Source organism: Gymnoscopelus microlampas (genome assembly GCF_963454915.1).
Source record: "Gymnoscopelus microlampas genome assembly, chromosome: 12".
NCBI lineage: Eukaryota > Metazoa > Chordata > Actinopteri > Myctophiformes > Myctophidae > Gymnoscopelus > Gymnoscopelus microlampas.
Genome location: NC_139949.1, coordinates 17,979,179 through 18,005,947, shown reverse-complemented (window position 1 = coordinate 18,005,947; position 26,769 = coordinate 17,979,179). Strand labels below are relative to the sequence as shown.

General features: G+C 41.6%; 2 protein-coding genes across 2 annotated transcripts; both read left to right on the top strand.

Moving 5' to 3' along the window:
• The first annotated feature begins 963 nt into the window (after positions 1-963).
• rskrb (ribosomal protein S6 kinase related b) lies at positions 964-12,777 on the top strand. Its single transcript, XM_084074681.1, has 13 exons — positions 964-1,239; positions 2,315-2,608; positions 2,896-2,979; positions 3,312-3,380; positions 3,913-3,982; positions 7,035-7,142; positions 7,740-7,780; positions 9,111-9,138; positions 9,482-9,571; positions 9,921-10,009; positions 10,329-10,439; positions 10,684-10,797; positions 11,006-12,777. The coding sequence occupies exons 1-13, from the start codon at positions 1,210-1,212 to the stop codon at positions 11,243-11,245; spliced, it is 1,368 nt and encodes a 455-aa protein (XP_083930807.1). The 5' UTR covers positions 964-1,209; the 3' UTR covers positions 11,246-12,777.
• A 538-nt stretch (positions 12,778-13,315) lies between these two features.
• On the top strand, positions 13,316-26,378 carry aldocb (aldolase C, fructose-bisphosphate, b). The gene is made up of 9 exons (XM_084074667.1): positions 13,316-13,409; positions 20,159-20,296; positions 21,215-21,426; positions 22,694-22,748; positions 23,051-23,211; positions 23,377-23,460; positions 23,811-23,985; positions 24,379-24,578; positions 25,289-26,378. The coding sequence occupies exons 2-9, from the start codon at positions 20,185-20,187 to the stop codon at positions 25,379-25,381; spliced, it is 1,092 nt and encodes a 363-aa protein (XP_083930793.1). The 5' UTR covers positions 13,316-13,409; positions 20,159-20,184; the 3' UTR covers positions 25,382-26,378.
• Positions 26,379-26,769: the final 391 nt, after the last annotated feature.

Sequence of the window (26,769 nt, the reverse complement as noted above, 5' to 3'; positions counted from 1 at the left end):
TATTAAAGCATGATAAGCATCTTAAACTAAACGAGAGGGCAATAAAATGAAGCAGCTACATAGCCTATATTGCAAGAAGAAATGGAGTAACCATTTTCAAACCAGATGGAAATAAAATATAATTGCAATGAAAAATGACTTCTCATCCTGTCTGTCTTCCTAGATGCAACAACCATGACAGCTTGTTTTCCAATTGTTGCAGTCTGCAACTTTTCTAATTTAGTTCTCTCTGCAACTTGCAAAGACAACTAAATAGCCAGCAAACTGATTTTATAATCTATTACGTGACAGACTATTCTGAATTTCTGATGACCAAAACAAAATACTAGCCTATATTACAATATACTGTATATTTATTTCCTAGCAAAGTGTTACCTTAACGGCAATAGTTGGCTAATATGGCATTTGCGAGTTGCAAATTGCGACACTAATGTAATGTGAATGATGCGTGTCTGGCTGCAGCGCGAGTGTTTGCGCGTGCCAGTTGGGTGCTGCCAGTACGTGTGCGTCAGTGGTGTAAAGTAACTAAGTACATGTACTCAAGTGCTTTACTTAACTACAATGTTGAGGTATTTTTACTGTACTGGAGTATTTCCAGTTTTCAAATATTTTACTTCTACTCCTCTACACCTCAGAGGGAAATATTGTACTTTTTACGCCAATACAATTATCTGAAAACTTGAGTTAGGCCTACTAGTTACTTTGCAAAACATACATTAACCACTTCAGACCTGTCCTACAGTGTATACTTTGGCTATTTTCAAAGGATTTTATACATTTGGAGACTTGGGACATCATCGACATTGTGCGTGTGCGCCGCAATGAGAGGTTCCGTTCTCATTGGATGACAAAGATGTGGGCGGACTTGCTCTGACGACGTTGCGGGGATTAACTTGTTTATGTCGCCATATCTCTCACAGAGTCACAGTTTAGTTTACACAACAAGACAGCTGAAAGGGCACAACAAAAAATGACACTTAATGAATAGAGAGTAGCAGCTAGTAGAAGTAGTAGAGTTTTAACACATCCATCCGCAAACAAACAGGTGCGTGAGCCCGTGTGGTGCCATCGTGCGTGCGGAACCGTGCAGGGAGACAGACAGACAGCGCTGCATGGCCGAGCAGAGGAGATAAGAGAAGAGGGGCTGGACGACGTACGGGGTCATCATATGAGGTTCATTTGATTGATGATCACCTGGCCGTCACAGAAATGGGGGCCGATGCCAGCAGAAGCAGGAAGGTGAGTACAGCGGCTCCTGGCTGCGAGCTGCATGCGTGTGTGACGCACGTAATGGGGATCCCCATATGGATCTATGACTGGTACATTACGCTTTAATCCTGATTCCTGATGCCTGCAAGGTAAACATCGCAATAAAAGTGTTATATCAACTCCTTTCAGAAATCTTTGAACACTGAAACCTTTATTTATCATCATGAATATTAAAATAAACGCACAGATTCTATGTTTTTCGGGGAATTCGTGAATATACTAGTAGGTGCATTTCATTTGTACAGTACAGTACAGTGTGTGGATTGACGTTACAGCATTTGGCAAGAATGATGATGATGGACATCTTGCACGATTGAACACACGCATGTCACATGAGTCATGACGCATCTTTGCAACACAACGTAGAAAATATGTTCTGAATCTGTTGCCCAAGGCAAGGGAGGGGGCGGGGGCTGTCCAACAGGATGGATGGATGGATCATGGACGGATGGATGTAGGCCAGGGCACACTCTTTCCCCCCCATTAAATAGCCTATTAGTATTGGACCTCTCTGCTCCCTGTTCCCTGACTAATAAGTGTTTTTTTGTTTGTTTTTTTGCCAAACCTTATTTTAACCACTTAACCCCCATATGGTTGAGCAGAGTCCCTCAGGGCTCTATGCTAGTGTCTTTTCTGTTTTCTGTTATTGTGGGGATTTGGGAAAGCTTTTGCTGAAAATAGCTGATGGACAAGCTCACAACGGACGAGTCGCATTATGGATATTGATAATAGTCTATTATCTAACTTTACTTTTCTTCTAATTAATATTACCAACATAATTTTTCCTCTTTAAAGGTGGTGTACAGTAAGTGGTATTTTTAAAAAGTTAAAAAGTATGTAATTATTAAGCGTTTGTTCAGTAACAGGGGTCTCCTCATCTCTCCAGCACTTTAGTAAACCGAAAACACATTTTCAGGTATAGGTCACCAATTTCATCCAATCAGGAGAGAGAGCCCATTCATCTTGCTCTTTGACACTTGCTGTGTGTCAGCTTTATTCTATAAGAATGAATAAATATCTCCCGTTACCTTGCATGTTCCTCCAGAGGTATTCTGAAAGGCAAGAGGAGGAGCACTCATACTCGTCTGGATGGCGTGGCTTCCTCTCCAGCGTGGGCTTGTCAATCCCAGCAGGTCTCTGTCGCCTGGCTCAGCCCGCCCTGCACCTGCGACCGCGTCGGATGCTCCAGGGGAAGGCCGCCGACATCCCGGACCATGTCCTGAGGCTGGCCGGAGTCGGTCCAGAGAAGCTGAGAGCAGAGTGGAGTCTCCCAGCGTTCATCACCATGTTTCTACCTCAATTCCCCCACAGAACTATGCCCAGGGAGGAAAACTTTCAGGTAGGTTTCAAGACAAATCCAACACACATGCTATTGCTTGCTTTTGTGTGCTGGTATGCTCTCATTGCTCTTTAATATTTTGTGTAAATATATGCTATTCTGAAAATTCCTTTAGTCGGGTTGTAAGAGGTTTGTATATTTGCAAAACAACCATTTCTTTATCAAATTTCAAAACCTCCATTTTGAATTGCTTTTCTTTCCCAAGAGAGAAAGAATTTCCGATTTGTTTTTTTCACCCTGGCCTTTCTCAAATGTTGCTTTGTCATGTCTTTCTGCCCATTGCACAGGTGTTGGGTTACATCACCAAAGGTTCATTTGGGCCCATCCTGAAAGTTAAGGACAAAGCTAAAGAGAAGACTTATGCTGTCAAAGTAAGACCTATTATATGTATTTAATGTATGTGTTTCTAGCTATGATCAGTCCACACTGTGTTCCCTATGTGTGACTAGCAACATATTTGACTTTGTATTTGTACTGTACTTTAACCCTCAAGTTAAAGTTTACATGCTTATAACTTGGTTAATTGGTGTCAAAATATCTCTGGCAAGCATCTTACGGACATACAGTGTTTCATTATTTGTGTTTGTGTGTGTGTGTGTGTGTGTGCGTGTGTGGGTGCGTGTGTGCGCACGTGCGTGTGTGCGCACACGCGTGTGCGCGCGTGTGTGTGTGTGTGTGTGTGTGTGTGTGTGTGCATGATCAGGTTATACCTAAATCAGAGATTCTAAGGCTTGGTGTGTTGGAGCAGGCTAAAGAAGAGGTCATAGTTCAGGTGAGTGCTGAGTGACATACAGTATGAGTTTTATAGGTCACATGATCAATGTAGACAGGAGCAAAACATAAAAGAGCGAATCAAGAAAAAGAACAGGTCTACCAATATTTAGCAGCATGATACAGTTTTCTCTATGGTGTGTGGACAGTGCACATATAGAACATTTATTTATCTCTGACAGAACTAAAAATCTGAGCCTGTTGACCTACACAGTAAAATCCTTAATAATTGAACACTGAAGAGTTTGTACAAGAGAGTGTACAAATGGAACAAAATGGACCCGTTTATTGGTTCCCTTTGTACACTCTTTGGAGTTAAATTAACATGGAGGATTTTACTGTGTCGTATTAAGAAACAGAAACAGAATCATTCACTGTTGGTCAAGTGATCCTTCACAAAACTGCAAAATACTGGTGGGTGGACTGTGTGGGGAAAAACAGACCATGGTGGGAGCCAAACCCTGCCCCTCTTCTGTGAGTCTCTCGTCAGTAATGAGCTGTGTTTCAGGTTGACCTGTGACCTTTGCCCACAGCGTCAGGTTCATCACCCATTTGTCCACGAACTGCACGACTGCTGGCAGACCCAGCGGCACCTCTACATTAGTGAGTCCTATAGAGAAACAGCCCTGATCCACAGTCCAAAACCTCCCCTCACTCTACCCTGTCTCACCTCAACACCAGTACAGCACTGCCCAGAAGCATCCCACAGTCCCTGGCATGACATTGTCAATGTGTAAATGACGTAATCATCTCTAAACCAGCCGAGAGACATGATCTGAAACCAGCCCTCCCACGCTGTCTAACCTTAACAAACACCAACAGTGTCCAAAATATACCCACAATCCTTATATGCAACCCCCTCGAGTGTGTGGATTTAATGTTTGGACGTGTCCTAAACCAGCCCAGACCCACAATCTCAAAGCTGCTCAGCTTAACTTTTTTCACCTCAGTGCCAATAGCTTTGTCCAGAAATGATCCCAAATTCTCCTTTACATGATGCTGTTGGTATGTAGATGAAACAACTGAATGGATGGACAATTGTCAGACAATCTTAAGTAGTCTCTTCTTATTTTCTGGTATTGCTGTGAATGCACATGGAATGCAAGCCAGTTGATAGCTTACCGGTTAAAATGCCTGTGTGTGGGACCATGTGTTCCATACCTCTGCTGGTTTGGGGTTTAATTCCACCCAAGTTCTTCTGTGCCTTCTGTAAACGTTTCCCTCACAGCTTTCCTGCTGTCTATTTCAATGAGAAAATACAAGAGCAGGGGACTGCTATTAAATGCTTTTTAATAAATAAGAAAATTACAAAAAGAACATCTGGGTGGTGTAGAGGTAAAGCACTCAGCACACCACTGCAGGTCTGGGCTTGATTTTCATCAGTGACGCGTTCAGCTTGGCCGGCAGCTCCAGCGAAAACAGTTGGCCACTGGTTGATTGGGGCGTTGGTCCAGCAGGGAGGGGTGATGGGGGCAATAGCATTACGTTCTCCCGGTGAAACTCCTCAATGTCAGGTGAAAAGTCGTCTTGCATAGCTACAGTAGTTGTTTCACAGCTCCGCCTACTCCGCCTGAGAAACTTCAGTAGGCGGAGCAGGAAGAGCTCTCTGAAAGTCTGGCTATGCGAGACTAGGTGACAAGAAACAACTGTTAACTTCACGTGTATCGCCATGGTACATGGTAGTGGTTCCCAATGGTGTGCATTGAGATTCTGTGACAACCACACATTATTATTGTAACTTTACAGAAGTTCATTATTTTTTTATTTACTAAATCAGTACTTTGTGTGAAATCATTTCCTATTACAGAGGCAAATTCTGTACCCTAAACATTATATCTTAACTACTTTTGACATGGCGTTAATATTTTGTAATTTATTTCAAGTTTTAGAATATGTTCCAAAAATTGCTAGAAATGTTCAAAAGCGCATTGCGATGTGAAACATTGTGACCCCTTAGATCTGCTATTTTCAATATGAGATTTTCACTTGCCCAATGGTGTGCCTTGTGTACAAAAAGTTTGAAAACCCCAGACCAACAGTGGTGGTTGGCAGCAACAGGGACCTCAGTACACGTGTGGGAAAAACTGGGAATAAAAGAGACAAATTAACATGGTTGCTGTGAGGGATTGCTTCTGGATTTGGCCTAAACATCACCTAGACAACCTAACTTCACCAAGCTAATTACTGCTTTGTCACTCAACACTTTTCGTTCAACAAAAATATACTTTATTCGGTAAAAAAACAACATTTATTTTTCAAGCACCACTTAAAAATGGTCGCACGACAAAGTGAATTAGCCTTAGCCTAAACACTATGCACCTGCAAGTGCTGTGTTAGCAGCATAATCCCCTATAGCTGTGACATTATGTCTCCTCCTCCTCCTCCTCCTCTCCTCCCAAGCGTTTAGCCTTTCCCTCCTACTCAACCACTGACTCAGATAATGTGACCCAGTTTGTTGCCCACCCCCCTGTGAGCAGAGAGCTGAGCTAGCCTGGGAGCCAGATGTTGAATGCTGCATACATGTACAGTATATGTCACACCCAAAGGAGATAGCAACCCTCATTGCTTAAGCCAAACCGTAGAGAGCCTGGTTGTGCTGTATCTCTTCACCTTGAAATCAAATGATCCTATCCTCTCTTCCTGATGTCACCCCCTCTTCCACTTCTTGTATCTTGTATATCTTGATTGTCTTCAGCTGCATCAGCCTCCATTACAATTGCAGATATTGAAATTTGTCACAGAGACAAAGTTTCTTGTGCATGCATGTTTACGTTATGAATAAACCTGACTTTGGTTACATCAATGCCCTGTTTTAACCACTTGCAAGGATCTATACTTCGTCATACGCCTGTGTCACGCTGCGAATGAGGGAGTATAAATTATTCAAGGGGGATGAAACTCTAGGCAGATTTTTATTTGTTTTCTAGTTCAGGTTAAAAACTACAGCTGACTTAAGTAAGACCTTATAGTACACCGTGATGTAAGCAACACAGCTGCAGCTAAAATGGGTGTGTTCGATAGGTGCAAAAATGTATACTGTTGACTACTGTGCACATTGCCATACCAATTGCTCTGGGCACATAGACATAAATAGGTTGGTGCCGCATTGGCCACATACAGTATGTCAACGTGGCCGTATTAAGAGGGGCAGCTTGCCATAACTCCACAGTAAGACATATGCCCGAGTCACTAAAACTATTTTCTGTTTTATAATCATTACTGTTACTATCTATGTAAGATAAGGTGTTATGATTATTTTAATTGTGGAGAGACATACAGTACATGCAGGGCATACATGCATTAGGAGGCACATCTTGCTCTCACCAATATGGCGGCCCCGTTGACGCTTTGCTCCAATGAGTAGCAGCAGCCATTGCAGTATCTACATGTCTCTATCTACAGTATGTCTGAGCACAACTACATTTAACATACATTATTAATTTTATTAGATGCAGCTGTGTTGCTTACTAGCCTGCCACGCTTTTAATCTGCTGTAGTTTCTACCCTGAACTGGAAAACAAACTACAAAATCAGCCTAGGGTCATGTCCCTTTAAGCATATAGGCCTAGACTATTTTGGAGAATTTTAATATAGTTACATGCCCAAAATAGGGACGCCAGTTTTAATGCGGTTAATTATGTTCCCACTCCCACAGTGTGTGACTACTGCAGTACAGGAGACCTGTATACTTACTGGGTGATGATTGGCCAATTCTCAGAAGACAGTGTGAGGCTGTTTGCAGCAGAGCTGGGATGTGCTTTAGGTGAGTTCAAAGGACAGGTAAGGACAGAGTCATGAACTTGACCTTGTCAGTGTGTTTTCATCAATAAACTCTAATAAACACTTTATTTGTATAGCACCTTTCATACGCTACATAGAATGTAGTGAAATATATTAGAGCAATTCTTTCAACCTCACAAGACTTCAAAACTCTTTATGAAACATGGACTGACTTTTCATTTAGTTTTAGACTAATTGTTCTAAAAGGAACTCTGTCTTCTGTCCATTGTTTCTTTTTTTTCTGAGGCGGGCTTGTCCAATAGGCTAAGAATGGTGCAAGTTATTTTTATGTTGCTTGTTATCTGTAAGGTTGGACAGAAAATGTATTTAAATGTTTTAAAGGTTCTTCCATTTTTAACTGATGTGAATTTGGCAATTATTTCCCTGCATTTTCAGTTGCTATACCGAAAGATAAAGTTAATTTCTATTAGTCAAAGTCTAAACGCTGTACATACATAATATATATTTATATAATAAGGATATCAAGATACAGATACATTTTAATATACATCTAATATATTTTTAGAGATGGTACTAGTTTCTATAGGTAATTATGTCAGTTCTTTCTTGTCCCCTGCAGGTTTTCTCCATGACGTTGGGATCATTCACAGAGATGTAAAGGTAAAGGTGCATTCACACCAGATGCCATGTGATTTCTTTGAGTCAATGTAAGTCAATGTAAAGGCACAACATCGAGCAATATTTCATGTCCATTCCCAAAGCGATGCAATGTGTGCAATCTGAAGAATTTTCAACTCAATCGAAACGCTCAGTGATGCGTTTCCCACGATTCAAGTGGCACCATTATTGCCATCGTGTTTGTATTTTGTATATTTTTTCCAAGGACGAGTATTTTCAATACAATATAACTCCTTTTTTAGGTCCTGTGTGTCTGGTTTGACACAAATTTTGACCTTTGTGTCAAACACATTTTGGAATTCTATTCTCCCCAGAGCAAACAGGCAGGCTCTATTAGCTAATTGGTAAAAATGTCTGCACTTGCGCATTAGCCCCGGGTTCAAATCTGGGCTAGAACAGGAAAGTCACATTCGATCCTGGGCACCGCCAACTCAGTGTATGAGTAGCACGGCTTGTGTGTGGCAAGTCATAGGGTAAGTAGTAAGTACTGGGAGCTGATGGTAGGTGTTGCGCTCCACCTCAGCAATCCATCTCCCAGGGGTCTAGCGCATTGTGAAACGGGGATAGACGCCCGCGCTCTGGCTGATACCAACAATAAGCCTCTCCGACCTACTTACTTACTTACTTACTTGGATTATCTGAAGAAGATTCAGCAACTAAATCTGTAAACGGCCCCTACCTTTTGCTATAGGGTTAACTTGGCTTTAAATTGCAGTGATTGTGTCACTTAGAGGTGCAAAAGCTAACTAACTAATGAAAGTTATGCAAGAAAATGACATGCAGGCACTAGGCATATAAACATTTGATAAATGGATAATATTTATTTCAAATAAGTACTACTTTTATCAGTAGCAATAAACTATTTTAGCCCCAAATACTGAGAGCATTCACATACTTGCATCGCTCGAAGCAATATTGAAACTTTACCATCATTTTTGGTACTTAACCTATTAAAGGAGTAGTTCACCCAAAACTGACTTATTTTCTATCAATTACACACCCCATGAAGCCTTGAATTCATGGAGATATTTTAGTTTTCGCATTGCTAAGCCAATAATTTGGTTTAGGAATCCGGTGGACTCTCCGGTAGGTAGGAGACTCAACTGACCTGCATTTGAGTCTCTGGTCATGAAATTATTGGCTTAGGAATGCGACAAAAGAACTCCTTGAATTCAAGGCTTCATGGGGTGTGTAATTGATATAAAATAAGATTTTTGGGGGGTGAACTACTCCTTTAAGCTGGTCAAGAGTTAAATATGTGTTTGTGTCTGTATTTCCTGTCTTAATGTTTTTTTCCTTCTTTTTTTCATAGATGGAGAATATCCTACTAACAGACAATGGTAAATAATAAATGCTATTCTAGTCAGCTTCCACCAGAGGGCAGCATAGGTGTGTTTCCCAAGAGATGTGGAACATTCCAGAGTACATCCTGTCACTGAGCAGCAGTCACAAAAACACAAAAAGCATACTCGATTGTTATAGGGTCGGGATAATAAATAGATATCTTGCTGTCAGTTACACTTCTGTTGTTGAATTTAGCTGGTTGGTACGTGGCCTATATTGTACATACACACTACACACAGAAAGCTCATCATGTTATAGTATGAAATAGTAAATTGATACATTAATCACAATAAACAATATTGCTTATCTACAAAAATGGAGAATAATGGTCTGTTCCAGGTCACCTCCGCCTAGCAGACTTTGGTTTGTCCCGGCGTCTGGAGCAAGGAGGTCGAGCCTTCACGATCTGCGGCACCATCCAGTACATGGGTGAGAAATAGAAAAGACAGAAAACACATTCATTACACACATTACTGTTATCACACCAGCGATGTGTCAAGTGCTGAACTGCAGACAACTTGTATATTGTATGTGCATACAATCACAGTTGTGTCTTATATTTTCCAACACTTTCACTATACAGGTGTTTTTTTCGTTATTGAATAAATAATATCAACAATTGGTGAAAGTACCTCAAGCTAAATAACATATTGCATATTTATAGTTACATTTCTGTTTCTGCTGATGTGTAATCTAGAGATATCTACAGATATGCAGTGCATTGTTAATAGTACAGACACAATACATCCAGTGCAGTGTGCGTGTTCTGTTTTCACAGCTCCTGAGGTGCTGAGTGGGGGACCCTACACACACGCAGCTGATTGGTGGTCTCTGGGCATCCTCCTCTTCTCATTGGTTAACGGGAAGGTGAGGCATTCATCATGTGTTACTGAATGTGTATGCTACGCATGCATGACGTCATTGTTTATTTGGTCGTGACTCCATGATGTACTAGTACTAGTTACTCGTGTGACGTCGTATTCTCTTGTTTTCTGTATCGTGTAGACCTCAGGCATTGTTTTGGGCGCAAGAAACCTTTATCTGGCATGAATTTTGGAAAGTAACAGGAAAAGGAAAGAAGTACATAAGGAGCAAAAATGGGAAGAGGGGCATTTATGTTTCAAACTTTCTATGCGTTCATTTTTTGTTAATTTCTGTTCTCCTTTGTGTGTCCAATTCTGCTCAGTTCCCTTTGCCTCCAGAGGCAGACCACTGTCGCATGTTGAGGAAAGTCAGGAGTTTCCCCTATGAAATGCCACTTAGCTTTAGCCCTCCACTGGCCTTGTTAATCACTGAGGTAAGTAGACATGCGCATGCATGCACACATGCACACAAGCACACACAAAAGCACACATACTGCATACACATAACTGCAGTAGCCTTGCTATTCGCTGAGATACTGTTGGTCATTTACACTGGATGAAGGAATATAGAAACAAGATCATTAACATATACCATTATTTTATTATATATCATACACGGTTATCTTTTAAGAGAGGGCTAGAATGGTGTCATATTAACAGTCACAAACCTCTCTGCAGTTACTGTGCAAGACTCCTAGCCGTCGACTCAGGACGCTTGATCGTTTCAAACGCCAAACGTTCTTCCATGGAACAACTTTTGACCTTACGCTGCTCCAACGCCGACCTGTGGAGGTAATTTGACAGATCTTGTAAATGAAGTTGTCCCCTTACTAATTTGAAACATGAGTTTTTATATTAGCAAATGATTTTGTATTCTAATATTATTGCAAGATTGTAAATGTACATATTTACCTCAGTCTTGCTCTGAAGGTTATATAAAACTCTGAATGAATGAATGAATGAGGCAAGTTGAGTGAAGTTCTCCTTTGTGATGTTCCAGGTGATTCTGGAGCTGAGAGAGAGACCTGACCGTTCGGCCAAAGCACGGCGGGGACTCACCTTGTCTCTCCAGCCTCTCAAAGGCTTCGATTACGATTCGCTGCTCAGCCCTCCTACCACACCTGACACACACCTGGATGCTGACTCTCACACATGTGCTACCGCCACGGCCCTTCCTGGCCCAGCAGCACCTTATTACCCTGCTCAGGATGAGCATCCAAATAGAGAGGTGTTTGTGTGAAGGACTCTCAGGTTAAGTTCTGTCCACATACACACACACACACACACGCACGCATGCACGCACACACATATACACACAAATGAAGTTGCACAGGTTTTTCACACTTTTGCATAAAAGTGTGCTGCTCATTTTGAATTGTAACATTTTGTATAAGGCAGACAAGTCGGCTGGTGACACTTAAACAAGGTTCATACTCCTGAAAGAAGTGGTTCTCGAGAATACAGAATGGTGTTTTTCTTATAACTTAAATTAGTCTTTTGAGGGGGATATTCACCACTTATATAAATCTAAGTGTGTTGTTTCTATGGTATGCTGTGCACACTTTCTTTCTTCAAAATTGTTTGCCTTCCTCCAACAAACATAATGCTGATTAACTGTTCACTTCACATTCACTCATTCACATCTATTCAAGCCTGTTTACTCTGCAGTCAAGCGGGAAAGGTTGTACTACACAATTTTTAAGAAGAATTGTCTTGCACAAACTTGATCACCCGGTTAGCAAATCACTGGAGGCTAGTAGTACTGTAAATTCATCCTAAGACATTAAATATTGTTACTTTTCATTCTATAACCGACTTGGTGGCCAAGTATAAATCTAGTCGAAGATCAAGTGAAGTTGAGCTATTTAAATTCTAAAGTTGCATCTGATTTTTCACTTTTGGAGCAATTATTCACCAGAAGTGGCAGTGGTGTAATCTTTCCTATTTTTTATTTCCCTAGTCACTGTTTTTATTGGTAAAGATATTGGTTAACATTTGAATTGTATCTCCTATGTTACTATATGTCATTCAAGCATCAGGTTAAAGTTGCTCATACTGTAATTTTTTGATACTGTATATTTCTTCATAATCTCAACACAAGCCCTGCACAGTGTTTCCACTTTGTCAAAGTCATAACATGACAGGAGTGAGTCACTTGATATTTCTATGAAATGTCTATGTTATATTCATTACATAACATGACAACTGTACTGAAGAAATATGCAGGAGCGCAAAGCTCCAATGAGCTGGCCAGATGTATGGCGAACCGGGATGACTGGAAGCGACGATGGAGGGCTCGTCTGTGGACAACCTACAGAGACTGACTTGAGTTTTTTTTTTTTTTTTCTGCTGCCAAATAAAAAACATTCAAACATGAAAACATGTTTCATAGCAGACATAAACATGGAAGTCAGGTCTGAAGACAAAGGCTACTGTGATCCTTGTCTCGCATGACCAGCCATCCAGTCTCGCTCCGCTCAGAATGGACTGTGATCCCTAACTGTACCCACACCTCTGTGCACTTGCCTGAGTAACAAATTACAATTTTATATATATATATTACTGCCCCAATGTGTGCCCAGAATGCCTCACATAATATGTAATCCTTTATCTGGCTTTTTGTCACAAATATGCTTGTTTATAAGATTTAAATCCCATTTATAAGATTTATATAAATATTTTGGATGCAATGGTATATAAGCTGTGATACTATTCAATTCAATAATGTATTGTTGGACAGATGTTCTATTCTGTATTTTTGTAAGTACCTGTGGCTCATTAAAATACGCAACTGCATACATATTGTGTGTGTGTGTGTGTGTGTGTGTGTGTGTGTGTGTGTGTGTGCCACGCACGCGCGCGCGTGTATGAGTGAGAGAGAGGGGGGGCAGTGTGTGACATGTATTAGTATGATTAAAAATGTATTTTTCCCCTTTCTTCTTAATCACTTAAACCCTCTTAGTAAACTGGACCTTTTTCCCCCATTTACACCAAATCTCTGCCAAAATAGCCAATCTACAAGTTCACAAAGTGTCGTGACTCGTGAGTCGTCGTGAGCTTGAACTATATATCGAGTATTTTTGGCTAATGTTCTCCCCAGAATAATGGATGCTGGGGTTCACGTGGTTTATCCATTTTTGTCAAAGATGCAGCATCATGCTGCATCCTTGTGAGTATTAATGATTTAAAGAATGATGCTCATGATGCTGGGACTGGGTGTGTCTCCGGAGCAATGAGAGCATGCGCAGCAGATGACGTAGTGATGCTCGTCCCCGCCCCGCCCCCGGCTGTGTCTTTTAGTACAGAGTGAGTCACGTTGCGTTGCAGTGTTGAAGCACCAGACTGACCAGCAACATCCTCCTCTCTCTGCATCCTCTCTACTGTACACCTGCACCCAGCATCAGGTAATATATAGCCTACTACTAAATATATATAACACATTCAATGAACACTTTATGTTTTCTGGTTAGTGGTGGTAAATTATGTTGATAAATAACTTTATGTTGTCGCTCGTTAGCAAATTAATTAACGTGTCCTAATCATCATGTTGAAACCACTTAAAGTCATTTACGTTCAACAAACGGCACATCTCGCCAGCTTAACGACGTTATTGAGTGTAAACACGCGATAGCTGTGTTGTCAATACATATGACATCAAATGTGACTCATGAATATATAAATAAATAAACACGATGCCTGCAGCCTGTTGCGTTAATGCTGTCGCACGCACGGTCATTTGTCACTTCGGCTCCCAATATTCGGCTGTCTTAATTTCTATCGTTGTCTACTCTAAACGCTTACTTTAATTAAACGCTCTCCAGCCTCCATCCATGGCACTACGAGGTTGTCACGCGCCGATCGCGACGCGCTGTTAGCTTGTTGTGGATCAGTTATTTCTGGCAAGCGCCACAGACTGTCCTTCCCCGCCATGTTGTCTTTTTAAGCCAGGCAGGCAGGTTAGGTAGTGTGGGTGTGAGTGAGGTGGTGTCATATAGCAGTGCTTCTCTAACCTTTTCATGTCAAGGACCCCCAAAATGATGTTTTATTTTGGCTGCGGATCCCTTGTCTCACAAAATATTTTTGTACCAGGATTTTTCAAAAATAGCAGATCTACAAGCTCATAGCACAGTACGAAGTGACGCGCTATGAGCTTGTAGATCTGCTATATATATATATATCTTTTTTTTTAAATGATTGTGACATTAACTAATTAGCATCAGGAGTGGGACCCCCTGGTACCTCAAGGACCCCTGGGGGTCCCCGGACCCCACTTTGAGAACCAATGTCATAGAGCACGTACACCTCCACCGTGATGCCACTGATGGGTGACTGACTGATGGCTGCTAGAACAGCTGGGTTCAGGCCAGGGTGGTGGAAAGCAAGGTGATCCTCTTAGCTGGTTCTGTGGATAAAGGCCTCCAAATAGAAACCGCACCTGGAATCAGGTGGTCTGTGTGTGCGTGCATCTCCAGCACGTCTGCATGGCCCTACAGACTAGAGGGCAGGGCACGTACTGTATGCACACTGTGTACTCTAGCTGCCATAGAAATGATTTAATAACCTGAAAGCGCAAATAGCATCTCTTCTTTACACTTTAAATAGGTACACTAAATGAATGCAAGCAAAAATAAAGGCTGCAAAATGTGTAACGTTTTCATCATTTTCACATAGCTCATATTGACTGTTAGACAAAATATTTAATCACACCCTCATTATGTAATGTAAATATTTAAGTCAGAATGATAGATGGTAAATCTTTTATGATCCAATGTGAATTTGTCATCATGGCGTCTAATCTCATGTGGCTACATAATCTGAGTGTAATGACAATGATTGTTGAATTAATGACATGCTTTATTGACAACACAACAACCCTATTTGTGTGGCAATAAAAGCGTCTTGAACCTTTTGAGGTAAGACTTAATAATATATCAAAGCTCTCATGAAGCGAGGGAGTGTACTGTATGTGCGCATGTTGAGGTGGCTCTGCATGATGCCATGGGGAGTTGGCTGTCGCCTCGTGATGTCGCAGTGCAGAAACATGTTTTCCTGTTAGGTCTACACTACACTACCATTGCTACCATGCAGCATGGTAGGAATAAGGAGGCATTTAGTTATGCATCATTGAAGCAAAGGCTGTTAGTCTATCCAGATCCAAGAGGAGTTCTGATATTTTAGTATACAAAGAGCCCAATTTAAGCCTTTGTCGAAGGACAGACTCGCAGCAAATAAATTATTTTCAAATGTCCCTAACTCCCTATAATATGCCTCTGAGCCTTGACAGCCTTGACTCCAAAATGATGAACATCAAGCTGTTCCACTGATCATGGATGAAACGTCATTTAATCCATGATGACGTACATGGACGTGGCTGTGGGATTCCCTCCACCATGTTCAGAGCAGTGACCAGTCTGGCCGCCATCTTACTTATTCTCATTGATTTTAAATGATGACCTTGGTTACAGCCAGAAAGGTCTCCACCACGTGCATTTTCTGCTGATTCATGGGGCAACTTGGCATGTAAAGTACAGTTCCCATCCTTTATTGGGACAAAGGTTATCTTGGAGAAGGTCACTCTGATGCTTTCTGAATGCAGCTTCAATGAAGTACTTGTGATGCTGCCAAGTCTCTTTGCAGGTTGATTAGGTTACACAGGATTGATACATGAATAGCATCGGGCCTCACAGCCTCCAAGGTTTCTTTGTGTGCTTTTAGTCTCCGCCAGGCTTCAGACAGTTTCCGTGGTGGGACTGCCGAACTGCTTGAGAGAAGCAGGCTACAATACTAGTCTTAAGCGTCTTTGAAGAAACAATAAGAGAAATTATAAATAAACGTATGTGTTGGTTGGTATGTGCTGATAGTGTGTGTGTGTGTATATATATGTGTGTGTGTGTGTGTATGTATATTATATATATGTGTGTGTGTGTGTGTGTGTGTGTGTGTGTGTGTGTGTGTGTGTGTGTATATATGTATGTAGTACGGCTGCATCTATTGATTATTCTATAGCTTACTTCTCTTTTTTAAAGATATTTTTGGGGCTTTATTTGGATAGTACATTAGAGAGTGACAGGAAACCGGGAGAGAGTGACTCGCTGTCAGGCTGCGTTAGAACCTATGGGGTATGCGCCTTAACCACTCAGCCATCGGCACCCTTCTATCGCTTACTTTTATTTTATATACATCAAGAAATCGGTTAACCACTTAAGCATTATGTTCTACTTTGACGCACAATGGTGTCATGTACAAATTGTGAAAATAGCAGATTGTGAAAATAGCAGATTTATAAGGTACGTAAGTACTAGGAGCTGATGATAGGTGTGGCTTCTGGTTTTAATCGTGTTGTTAGGACCACAAGCTGCAGCTGATCAGTGGACCTGAAAGACCTCGACGAAGTGTAAACATGTAACGGGTTGCAAAGGCTCTGACAAAACTGACTATAGGCCATTGGGTTATCCTATATCAAATGTAATTATCTTACCCCATTCACTAGAGACCTAATATGTCCCTGTTCTTGCCTGTTCCCTTGTGAGGCAAAAGCCTGTGGGTCTGTACTGACAAACTCCATGTACAGTAGGCCTTTAATATTATCATCACATTCTATTTAACATGCTTGCAGTGGGCACTTTTGGGAGTTTGTTCTAGCTTTTGTCCATTGTTCTCAGTGGAATGTGTGTGAGTGTGTGTGACAGTGTGTGTGCGTGCTTACGTGCGTGCGTACGTGTATTGTGAAGGTTGTTATCTTGTGGCGGTAAGCTGGGATTAACAGAGAGAATACAGACTGTCAGGGCATATCCCACCATAGCCACACAGCCTTGTTAGGGAGAAACGTGAGCAGAGAAAGAACAAAACCCCTCCCTCGCCCGTACATTCCCGTGGTCGTCCTGGGTACCGTCGCCTCTGTAAAAGACCCGACCAAAGTCGATGTTTTGGTTACGCCGAACACATCACAAAGTGAGTACAAACACTCTGGCCTGATCTGCTTAACAGAATCGCGGTTAGATAAATACTGTACTCAAGTCTAGGCCTGTCATGATCATTACATTTTACTTAACGATTAATTTTCATACAAACAATTGTGATTAACTATTTAAATTTTGTTTTTGGCATTGGACATGAGAACATATGAATAAAAAAATCCTGTTTGCCTTTTAGGCTTTGTAAACAAACTTTGCACAGGGCAGATATGATGATTAGTAAAGAAATGACTGAAATATTTAATAACTTTATACTTTAAAACATTTTGGAAAATAGTGGAAATGCTCGCTATTTTGGACATCTTTCAACATGGAAACAATTATGTAAAATAATTGCGATTAGGTAATAATAGTGACGGTCCTACTGATATCACAGACAGTGCAGCGTTTTTCTATGATCAGAGCTGATAGGGACACTGTGAGTGAGGATGGTCAACGTAACGGGGGGGGGGGGGGAGCTTGATCTTTGACAACAAAGATTGGTGCCTGCCAGGGGTCGGATGCTACAGAGAAGTGGCTTGTACTGCAGATATTGACTTGGTGGTTGTCATTTTCCGAACTAGATGCTGTCCAAGGGAGTTCACCTGCGTCGTGTTGGTGACAGTGTATTGCCACCCCAGCGGCCGCACGAGACGTCATTATCTCCACTGTAGCGAGCTTCCAAACTCACTATCCCAGCTCCCTCATTCATTTGAAGGGGATCCAGGTCAGGATTAGCAGTTCTTTGTCTGACTTCTCTCGGTATGTCACCTGTACCAGTACCACTAGGGTTGAGAACACTTTTTGGCATACAAATAAGTCGCCCTTCCCTCAATGAAGATCAAATTATGGTGAGGCTGGTTCCAACCTACCTAGCAGTTGTTGGAAGGCAGTCAGCTATCACCAGTATCTCCAACAATGGTCAGAGGAGGCGGTGGAGCGACTGAGGTTTGAGTTAGAGTTGAGTTGACAGACTGGGATGAGTTCTTCAGGGCACACGATGACTAGCGGACGACCTAGACAGCCTATGCTGTCTGTACGCACCTAGAGTGCGTGCGTCCCCTGAATTTCCACCACCGAATCGTCCATCCCTCCGTCAGTCTGTCTATTTAGTCTGACAAAGGACTATTGTGTGATTGTGTGGGGACTGGGGAGGTTATTTTCCCTTTTACATAGCACTTTAAGTGTCCATTAAGCGTTGAAGCGTAGCTTACGATGTTTACAGTAATATGGTGTTTGCTGATCAGAGTGATGTAGTGTCGGTCTTTCTTTACACTCATTGGGAGAGACATATAAGCCAAAACTTATATGTTGGCACAGCTCAAGTGGGAGACATGAATTTGAAGAATTTTGGAATGGAAATTTACAAACAAGAAGTGTGTGTGTGTGTGTGTGTGTGTGTGTGTGTGTGTGTGTGTGTGTGTGTGTGTGTGTGTGTGTGTGTGTGTGTGTGTGTGTGTGTGTGTGTGTGTGTGTGTGTGTGTGTGTGTGTGTGTGTGTGTGTGTGTGTGTGTGTGTGTGTGTGTGTGTGTGTGTAATTCTGTTAACCTCTATACCCAGAAACGGTGTGCATCAGTTAACCAACGGTCTGAGTAGGCTTGAAATACAGTATGGAGAGAGCTGGTACAATAATCTTATCAGTGGATTGGAATATTAAGTAAACACAAATACAGATAAAGTTCAGTTTTAAAAAGAAGCCTGTCAAACGGTGAAAGGAGTGGAAAAATTGGAATGTGAAGTATCCATCTTTCTGTCCACCATTCTTCTTACATAATAACTCTCTGTCTTCCTCAGTAATCACCATGGCTACGCTGTGTGTGTGTGTGTGTGTGTGTGTGTGGGGGGGGGGGGGGGGGGGGGGGGGGGTTACACAACTGCTTATGTACGGTAGAGTGAAGAGCGAGGAAGAATGTAAGCTGGTTGGAAGCTTGTGTGTGCATGTCAGCATGATGTTTCAGCACAGTTACTGCCATCAAACACATGACATCACAAAGACCACACTGTCACTGCAGCTCACCTCCTGTGAGGAAATCTATTTGCTCTTGTACACAGTAAAATCCTGAGTGTCAGTTTAACTCGAAGTGTAAAAATAAGGGTCCAGTTTTTGCATTTTGGTTGATTTTTTTATTTTTTTATTTTTTTACACCCTAATTGTTATTTTAGGCATATCACTCACACCATGGAGGCCTCTGCATGTAGTACCATTTTCGGAATAGTTTCATAATTGCCACCTTTAAGCTGAATTTATTAAGACTTAGAAAAAACGTACGTAAAAATAAATAAATAAATTACGTAAAGTTCTTCTGCATTTGAAAAATATGTTTTGTTATTTAAAAAGTAGCTGCACCGTAAAGACCCGGGTTTAATTCCTGGCTGCGGAGCCTCCGGCTTGGCCGGGCACTCCAATGGACACAATTGTCAGTGTTCACAGGGGGGAAAGCCTGCAGGGATTGACTGTCCTACTGGACGGGACACATGTTCAGCAGGGGAACTGGGGGAGTCTCTCTCTCTGTTAAACTCCTCACTGGCAGGTGAAAAGAACACATCGTTCCTGCTCCCCCCAGGCCAACAGTGGGGGATGACAGGGACCATAGTGCGCTACAACTTAAACAATGACTCATTTTAATATTGGGGAAATTATTTAAAAAGACAAGCACGCAATTGGTGATAAGCTAGCTAACAAGATAACTAGCTCTTGTTCCTAGAGCAGTGGTTCTCAAAGTGGGGTCCAGGGACTCTCAGGGTTCCTTGAGGGGGTTCTAAATTCTGTAAAACCTTTTTTTTTTGTACTGTACTGTATATAGCCCCTGTCAGTGTCAACCCCTACTGTTTTGCTTGGGGAGGGTGTAGACAACCTCTCCTCCAATACACATGACATCACCAGCCACTCCTTTTCACCTGACAGTGAAGAGTTTCACCGGGAGTGCATAAAACATGTTGAGGAAAACGGTATCCTTCCTACTGTAGCTCTGCTCCCTGTGTGCCCCAAACAACCTGTAGGAGTCGCTAGTTCAACCACAGATATCCCTCCCTACCCGGCTTATATCCACAAGCATGGACAGTTTGTCGGAGAATCCGGCCAAAACCAGGTGGTGGGCTGGGCAGGATCTTTACACCTGCACCATTGAATGCTAGGAAACTGTACAGGTCTACAAACTGTTAAGCAAAGTAATGTCTCTCTGTTTGTCTTTCTCTCTCAGCCACCGCTCAGCTACGCTCAGCCACCATGACACACCAGTATCCCGCGTTTACTCCTGAGCAGAAGAAAGAGCTGCAGGAAATCGCTGAGAGGATAGTCGCGCCTGGCAAAGGCATCCTGGCAGCGGATGAGTCCACCGGTATGCGTGTGTGTTTGCATGCATGTCTGTACATCTAGTATTCTGGCTTGGACCATAAACATCCACCATATGGGGCTTGAACTTTTTGACTATTGGATATTGATTATGATCTAGTGATTAAAACATGGTCTCTGTAGTCAACATACTTGTAAGACTTATGTGAGTCTGAATGGCTCGGCTGACTTGAAACATTCACACTTAAGGATTTTTAAAATCTTAAACAATTTTGAAATCTAGTAGCATCACACACTACAGGATAATCTCATAAGGTTCTCTTTCAGATTATCTTAAATATGCACACACTACAAGATTTTAAAATGATGGGACACCACACACTACAGGATTCTATTCAGATTCTCTGGGTTGCCTGAATGCAGCACCGCGCGTCATTTCATCTCACGTGAACACATGCGAAAGCAGCAGCAGTAGCTGACTAGCAGATGTACATAAATAACGAACAGAAACGGTTTAATTGCCTGTGGTGACGAATGGTTGGGATATATCTGTGAAGACACGTTATAGCCCGTGTTCTTCCCACATATCTACAAGCCTCAGCTGTCCAACGCACCACTGCTTTTAGACTATCTTTCTCAGCCAGTAGCGAGCATTAGATAAATATCAAACATGTTTGAACATTCTCGGGATGGCCCGACCGTCCTGTGAGCAACTCTGGAGGGTTAAGATTGGATCTTTGAACTGCTCACACTAGATGATAATTATGCCCGAGATTCGCTTCAGATCTAGGCTGGGGTATGGTACGCCCCTCCCCCCTCCCTGTTTCTGACCCAAAATCACCTTGATTATCTTGTAGTGTGAGCAAAGCTTAAGGTTGCACATGGCTGTAATTTAATGTATATACAAAAAACTATGTGTGTAGCTCCCATTTGCATAGTCATTGTTTGTGTGTCTACTCTACAGGGAGCATGGCGAAGCGTTTGAACCCCATCGGGGTGGAGAACACAGAGGAGAACAGGCGACGCTACCGCCAGCTCCTGTTCACAGCCGACGAGCGCATGGACAACTGTATTGGCGGCGTCATCTTCTTCCACGAAACCCTGTACCAGAACACAGACGACGGCACGTCCTTCGCCCAGGTCATCAAAGACCGTGGAATTGTCGTAGGCATCAAGGTATGTCCCCTAGCACCCCTTAATTCTTTCAGTGCTTATTTTTGAGGGGGAGTATTTCAAGTGAAAGCAGGCTAGAGTGGGAGTGTGACTAAATCCTAAGCAGAGCTAATCATGGATTTTTGAAAAGGAAAATGTGTAGGAACCAACCCTGTTGTATGTTTAGACAGATGCTAGGTTTGAAGTTTACATGGCGTCCTGGTTACTTCGTTTCACTTAATTGTTTTCTTGGCACACTACTTAATTGCCCGCTTGTTGATTGTTCATGCCAGCCCATTAAGTCGCTCTGAATAAGAGCGTCTGCTAAACCCATGCGTTGTAAATATTTATTGTAGGCTGACACAATTATTGAGAGCAATTACAACAAGAGCAGGTTAGTTGCACACATACAGTGTAAGCATCAGTTCCTTACAGACATCATAAGCAGCCCAGGCGTGTAGAGTGTATGGTTTTAAACCCTAGTTCTCCAACAATTAATATAATATATATATTTTTGTATTCTTAACATCGATGCAATGGATTTATTGGTCATGTTTTGACGCTGAGATTCCTCTTCTTAGTAGGTCAAGCTTTTAAAGTAAACAACAGCCTTGACTTGATCTGCAGGTGAAACAAGACGGGAGGCTGCCACTATGTTTATGAAAACATACTAGCTGTGTCTCTGTGTTTAAACACACACACAGTAATGCGTGCACACTCACACAAACTGACACACTGTAGGTATCAACAGTAGATCAGGTGAAGAGGATAAGCTAAACATGTTTTACGTCGCAGGAATAAGAAGGTCGTATTCTGTTGTTTGAGTGGAAACAGGTGCGGGCTTGTCTCATCTGTTTTGAGAAAAATTCTGGCTGCCACTATGTGTTTTTTTTCCTCATAACAGAGAGGGAGCCGTTTATTTTCTTTAGATAGACAGTGTAAAACCTGAGACTGAAGGAGAGGCACAGGCTGGATCCTGGGCCAGGAGGGGTTTTGTGGATAGTGAATAGCATGTTAAACACAACCTGTGATGGCCACCATTTCCCTGTAGAGAAATGGTGTACAGTACTATAGTAGTTTGATAGACATTTGAGTTTATACTGTATGATATTTCCATTGTTTTTTTCTATGGAAATAACAATACGATAGAACTTGCAAGAAAACTAATTTTACCCACTTTTTTACTAATGTAAACCTGTGACAATAAAATTCTGATTCTGACATAAACATTATTGATACCTATTAAATGCTTGGGGATATATATTTATTACATTTATTTGCCTCTTGGCAGGTGGACAAAGGTGTCGTGCCCCTGGCAGGAACAAATGGCGAGACAACCACCCAGGGTATGAAGTGAAGTCATGTGCAGTCAAACACTACCATAAATAAACAAGAAAGTTGGCATGGACTGTATTTTGATGAGAAATATTAGTATGCATTCATCTACAAATGATCCAATGCTTAGTCTCTATTATATTTTTATTATTATATAGAATGGTCCATCTTTGTCATTTTAAGTCTCTCTACTGCATACTTGCCTACATGTTAATCAAAATACCAGGTCATGTTTGTACGGTTATGAGTGTACTGTACATGGTGCATCATTCTGATTTTGATTCTCCTTCTTCTTCTCACTCTGCATGTTCAGGTCTAGATGGTCTGTCTGAGCGTTGTGCCCAGTATAAGAGGGATGGTGCAGACTTTGCGAAGTGGCGCTGTGTGTTGAAAATCTCAGACACCACACCATCTGAGCTGGCCATCATTGAGAACGCTAATGTACTTGCCCGCTACGCTAGCATCTGCCAACAGGTCATTGTTTTATTGTGTTTTCTTCTTTTTTTTGTGTTCAGTATACATCATACTGAACACAAGGGGTCTTATACTACGTACTAGTGCAAGAACAAATCAAAATGGAATCATTCTAGTACTAGTATAAATACCAATGATAAAAACTGATGTGTTAATGTGTTCCAGAATGGTATTGTTCCTATTGTGGAGCCTGAGATTCTTCCTGACGGAGACCATGACCTGAAGCGCTGTCAGTACGTTACTGAGAAGGTCAGTACAATTCTCACGGTCATATAGAACACCGTGAACAGGGAGCAGAGTCTTCCCTGCTTCCTTTAACAAGCCAATTCTGTAACTGAAGTGACCACCGGGCCTCCACAGGTGGTAGACCAGAAAGAAAACTGAATTTCCTACAATACCTACAAAATGAATTATTATTAAACTCCCAAGTACAAAATACTAATAATGTCACAAGTATTTAAGTAAAGAACGATAGACGACATATCAGTAAAATTGAGTTTAATGTTGTTGCATTCCTGTTTTTACACCTGTAATATAATAATACAACTTTATTTGAATAGGAGCTTTTCATATGTTCTCATCGCACCGTTAACTTGTAGGTCCTAGCTGCTGTGTACAAGGCCCTGTCAGACCACCATGTGTACCTGGAGGGAACCCTGCTGAAACCAAACATGGTCACTGCCGGACACTCCTGTCCCAACAAGTACTCCAATGAGGAGATCGCCATGTCGACCGTCACCGCGCTGCGTCGCACCGTACCCCCAGCTGTCACAGGTCTGTGTGACGTATGCACAGAGACAATGTGACACAAATCCTTACAAGCAGGGGTGCAACAGTTAATCGAATTAACCGATTATAAAAAATCTTAAATAATAATCTATTCTTTAATTAAAAAAAGATTAATAATCACTTCTTATTTTGGCCATGTCAAGATTCAGAACATTTTGCAAAATAGCAAAAATAATGAAAATAGTTATAAAAATAAGCTTCACGATAATGCAATTAATCAAAAACGTTATTGATAGAATAATCGTTTGAAAATCTATAGTTGCAGCAGCCCTACTTAAAAGAAATAAAGAGATGATTGAAGGGGGTAAAAATGAATGTCGCAATCTGTTTTGTAAAATCCTAAGAAATGAACTGTGTGCGCGCACTCTCTTTCCGCAGGAGTGACATTCCTCTCCGGAGGCCAGTCTGAGGAAGATGCCAGTGTGAACCTGAATTGCATCAACACCTGTCCACTTGCCAAGCCCTGGGCTCTGACCTTCTCTTATGGCCGTGCCCTTCAGGCCTCTGCCCTCAATGCCTGGAAAGGAGAGCTCAATAATGAGAAGGCAGCCACTGAGGAGTTCCTCAAGCGTGCTGAGGTAAATTTTGAGGTCTACATGGTTTATAGGTGTCTGTGAGGGGAAAAAGACAGACTTCGATGTGAACTGTTAATCTTGTACATGATAATGAGTGTGAAACATCCTCTAAGTATATAGCTACGGGATAGGTCAGTGTACTCACGTACGCTCGAAAGGATGCCTCGAAAGGTCTATCTTGTCGACCCCTCATAACGACGATATAAATGCCTTTTTGAATGAAAACCTGCAAAGTGTTTGGACTGCAAGTATTACGGCGACTCGCATCAGATGCCTATAGTGAAGAAACATTTAACTTTTCAAATTAACACAGAATTGCATGAATGAATTTCAATGAAAGGAAAAAAAAGGAACTTTGTTTGTTTCCTGCTTGAAAATGTATTTGTCACTAAGCATTTCTAGCATTCTAATGGTACATACAAAGAAAATGACAATAAATAAATCTACACATATTTAGATGCCATCATGCCATCCTGCAGAATACATGAAAGTACAAACCGCACAGATGAATATCCATCAAAATAACATTTCAATAAGACACATAGAGAACTTAATTCTTTGTGCATTCATATTAGGATACAATACAATGAGCAAATAGATACAAAACAGTGCCGGAAATTGCCAAGGAAATGGGGGCATGGGTCCTGTTAAAATTCTGACGGTTATGCCATGTGGTATGTGGCCCATCATGACCTCTCCTCTCCTCCCTCCAGGCGAATTCCAAGGCAGCTCTGGGCAACTACGAGTCTTCTGGAAGTGGCGCTGCTGCTGGACAGTCCCTCTACGTGGCCAACCACGCCTACTAAACATCACCTTCTACCCACATACTACTGCCTCCAACTAATAGTTTACCTGCTCTGTCACTCTGTCACTTCCCCGTCAGTCACAGGCCTGCGCTGTCTACTGTACTTTAGGGTTGTCACTGATGCGTCACTATGACAACTGTTATAGATATTTGTTCTTAAAAAATATATTTTGAACTTATGTTTGTAAAGGGAAAGGCTTCTTTCAGTTTTTCCTGTTAAGCTGAACAAATGGAATTAGAAGTTGGAGCTTTGCAAAAATAAAATAAAAACGTATACAATTTAAATGTTTAATTTTAATACATATCGGAACCATTTGATGTAGACACTGAGAGTTCAGGTGGGATCTCACAAAAGTTATAAAGTTTTAAGCTTGTGTTCTGGTCAGTATTCACTCCATGCCTAACCTGTACTGTCCCTCTCACCAATCCCCTCTCACCTCTCTTCCGACTCTTCGGACCCTCCAGAGCAGAGCAGAATAGCATGATGTGTGACTCGTTGTTTGGCTTCTGTCTAACTGCAGCTGTGAACTTATCTGTAAAACACTGTACAACTGTATTAACACCCATTGATGATACCAACAGATAATCAGTGACATCACCATCAAACAAAGGATGAACCTCTGGCAAGATACGGTAGCATCTGCCAAGAGTTCACCGGTGTGTTTGCGAAGTGTTGATTTTTGCAGAGTGAAGTTTTTTTTAGCGGCTCAGTGAGAAGTCAGGTACGGAGGGCGTAGTACTGTGAAACACACTCTACACTCCATTGGTTGCACAAGAGACAGTTGTAGCTTCAGCAGATGTGGGAATAGATAGATAAACCACTATCCACTACACACCCAAGTTTCATCGTAAATGTTTGTTTCCCACTCTTCTAACTATCAGTAATTGATGAAACATCTTATGCGTCTATCATAACTCAGTATAACATTTAGCTTTGAATTATTACACAATCAATGTATTCAGTTGTATGATGGTATAGGTATTATGTGATACTCGTGCGTCTCACCCCCCTCCCCCATTGAAGGAGAGCGAACTAGTAGTAGTGATGAGCAAGTATTGGGGTTTGCAGGGGGAAACATTCAGCGCAGTTTTGAAATCTTGTGATGTTTGTGATGTCTCTATTGTTCTTGAAGCACTTGGTGTGTAAAATAGTGGAGAAAAAAGTAATAGAAAACTAAAATAAAAATATTAACGAATACCTTGTGTGCCTATATTTGTTTTTCTTGTCATGTCCATTTCTCTAGCTGTAAATATAATTTAATTATTTGCTTTGTGTCTCTCTTGACACATTTTCAAAATTCCAAAAATTATGAGGAATAGAATTGCTACTTTATAGACCAATTATTTGTTTACTAACATTGAGCCTGGACGCACAGGTGATTGTTTCAC

Coding starts and splice junctions, on each gene's coding strand:
- rskrb (XM_084074681.1), top strand. CDS start 1,210: ATGGGGGCCGATGCCAGCAGAAGCAGGAAG. Junction 1,240..2,314: donor ATGCCAGCAGAAGCAGGAAG/GTGAGTACAGCG, acceptor ATGTTCCTCCAG/AGGTATTCTGAAAGGCAAGA. Junction 10,440..10,683: donor TGGCCTTGTTAATCACTGAG/GTAAGTAGACAT, acceptor ACCTCTCTGCAG/TTACTGTGCAAGACTCCTAG.
- aldocb (XM_084074667.1), top strand. CDS start 20,185: ATGACACACCAGTATCCCGCGTTTACTCCTGAGCAGAAGAAAGAGCTG. Junction 21,427..22,693: donor GAATTGTCGTAGGCATCAAG/GTATGTCCCCTA, acceptor GCCTCTTGGCAG/GTGGACAAAGGTGTCGTGCC. Junction 23,986..24,378: donor CGTACCCCCAGCTGTCACAG/GTCTGTGTGACG, acceptor CTCTTTCCGCAG/GAGTGACATTCCTCTCCGGA.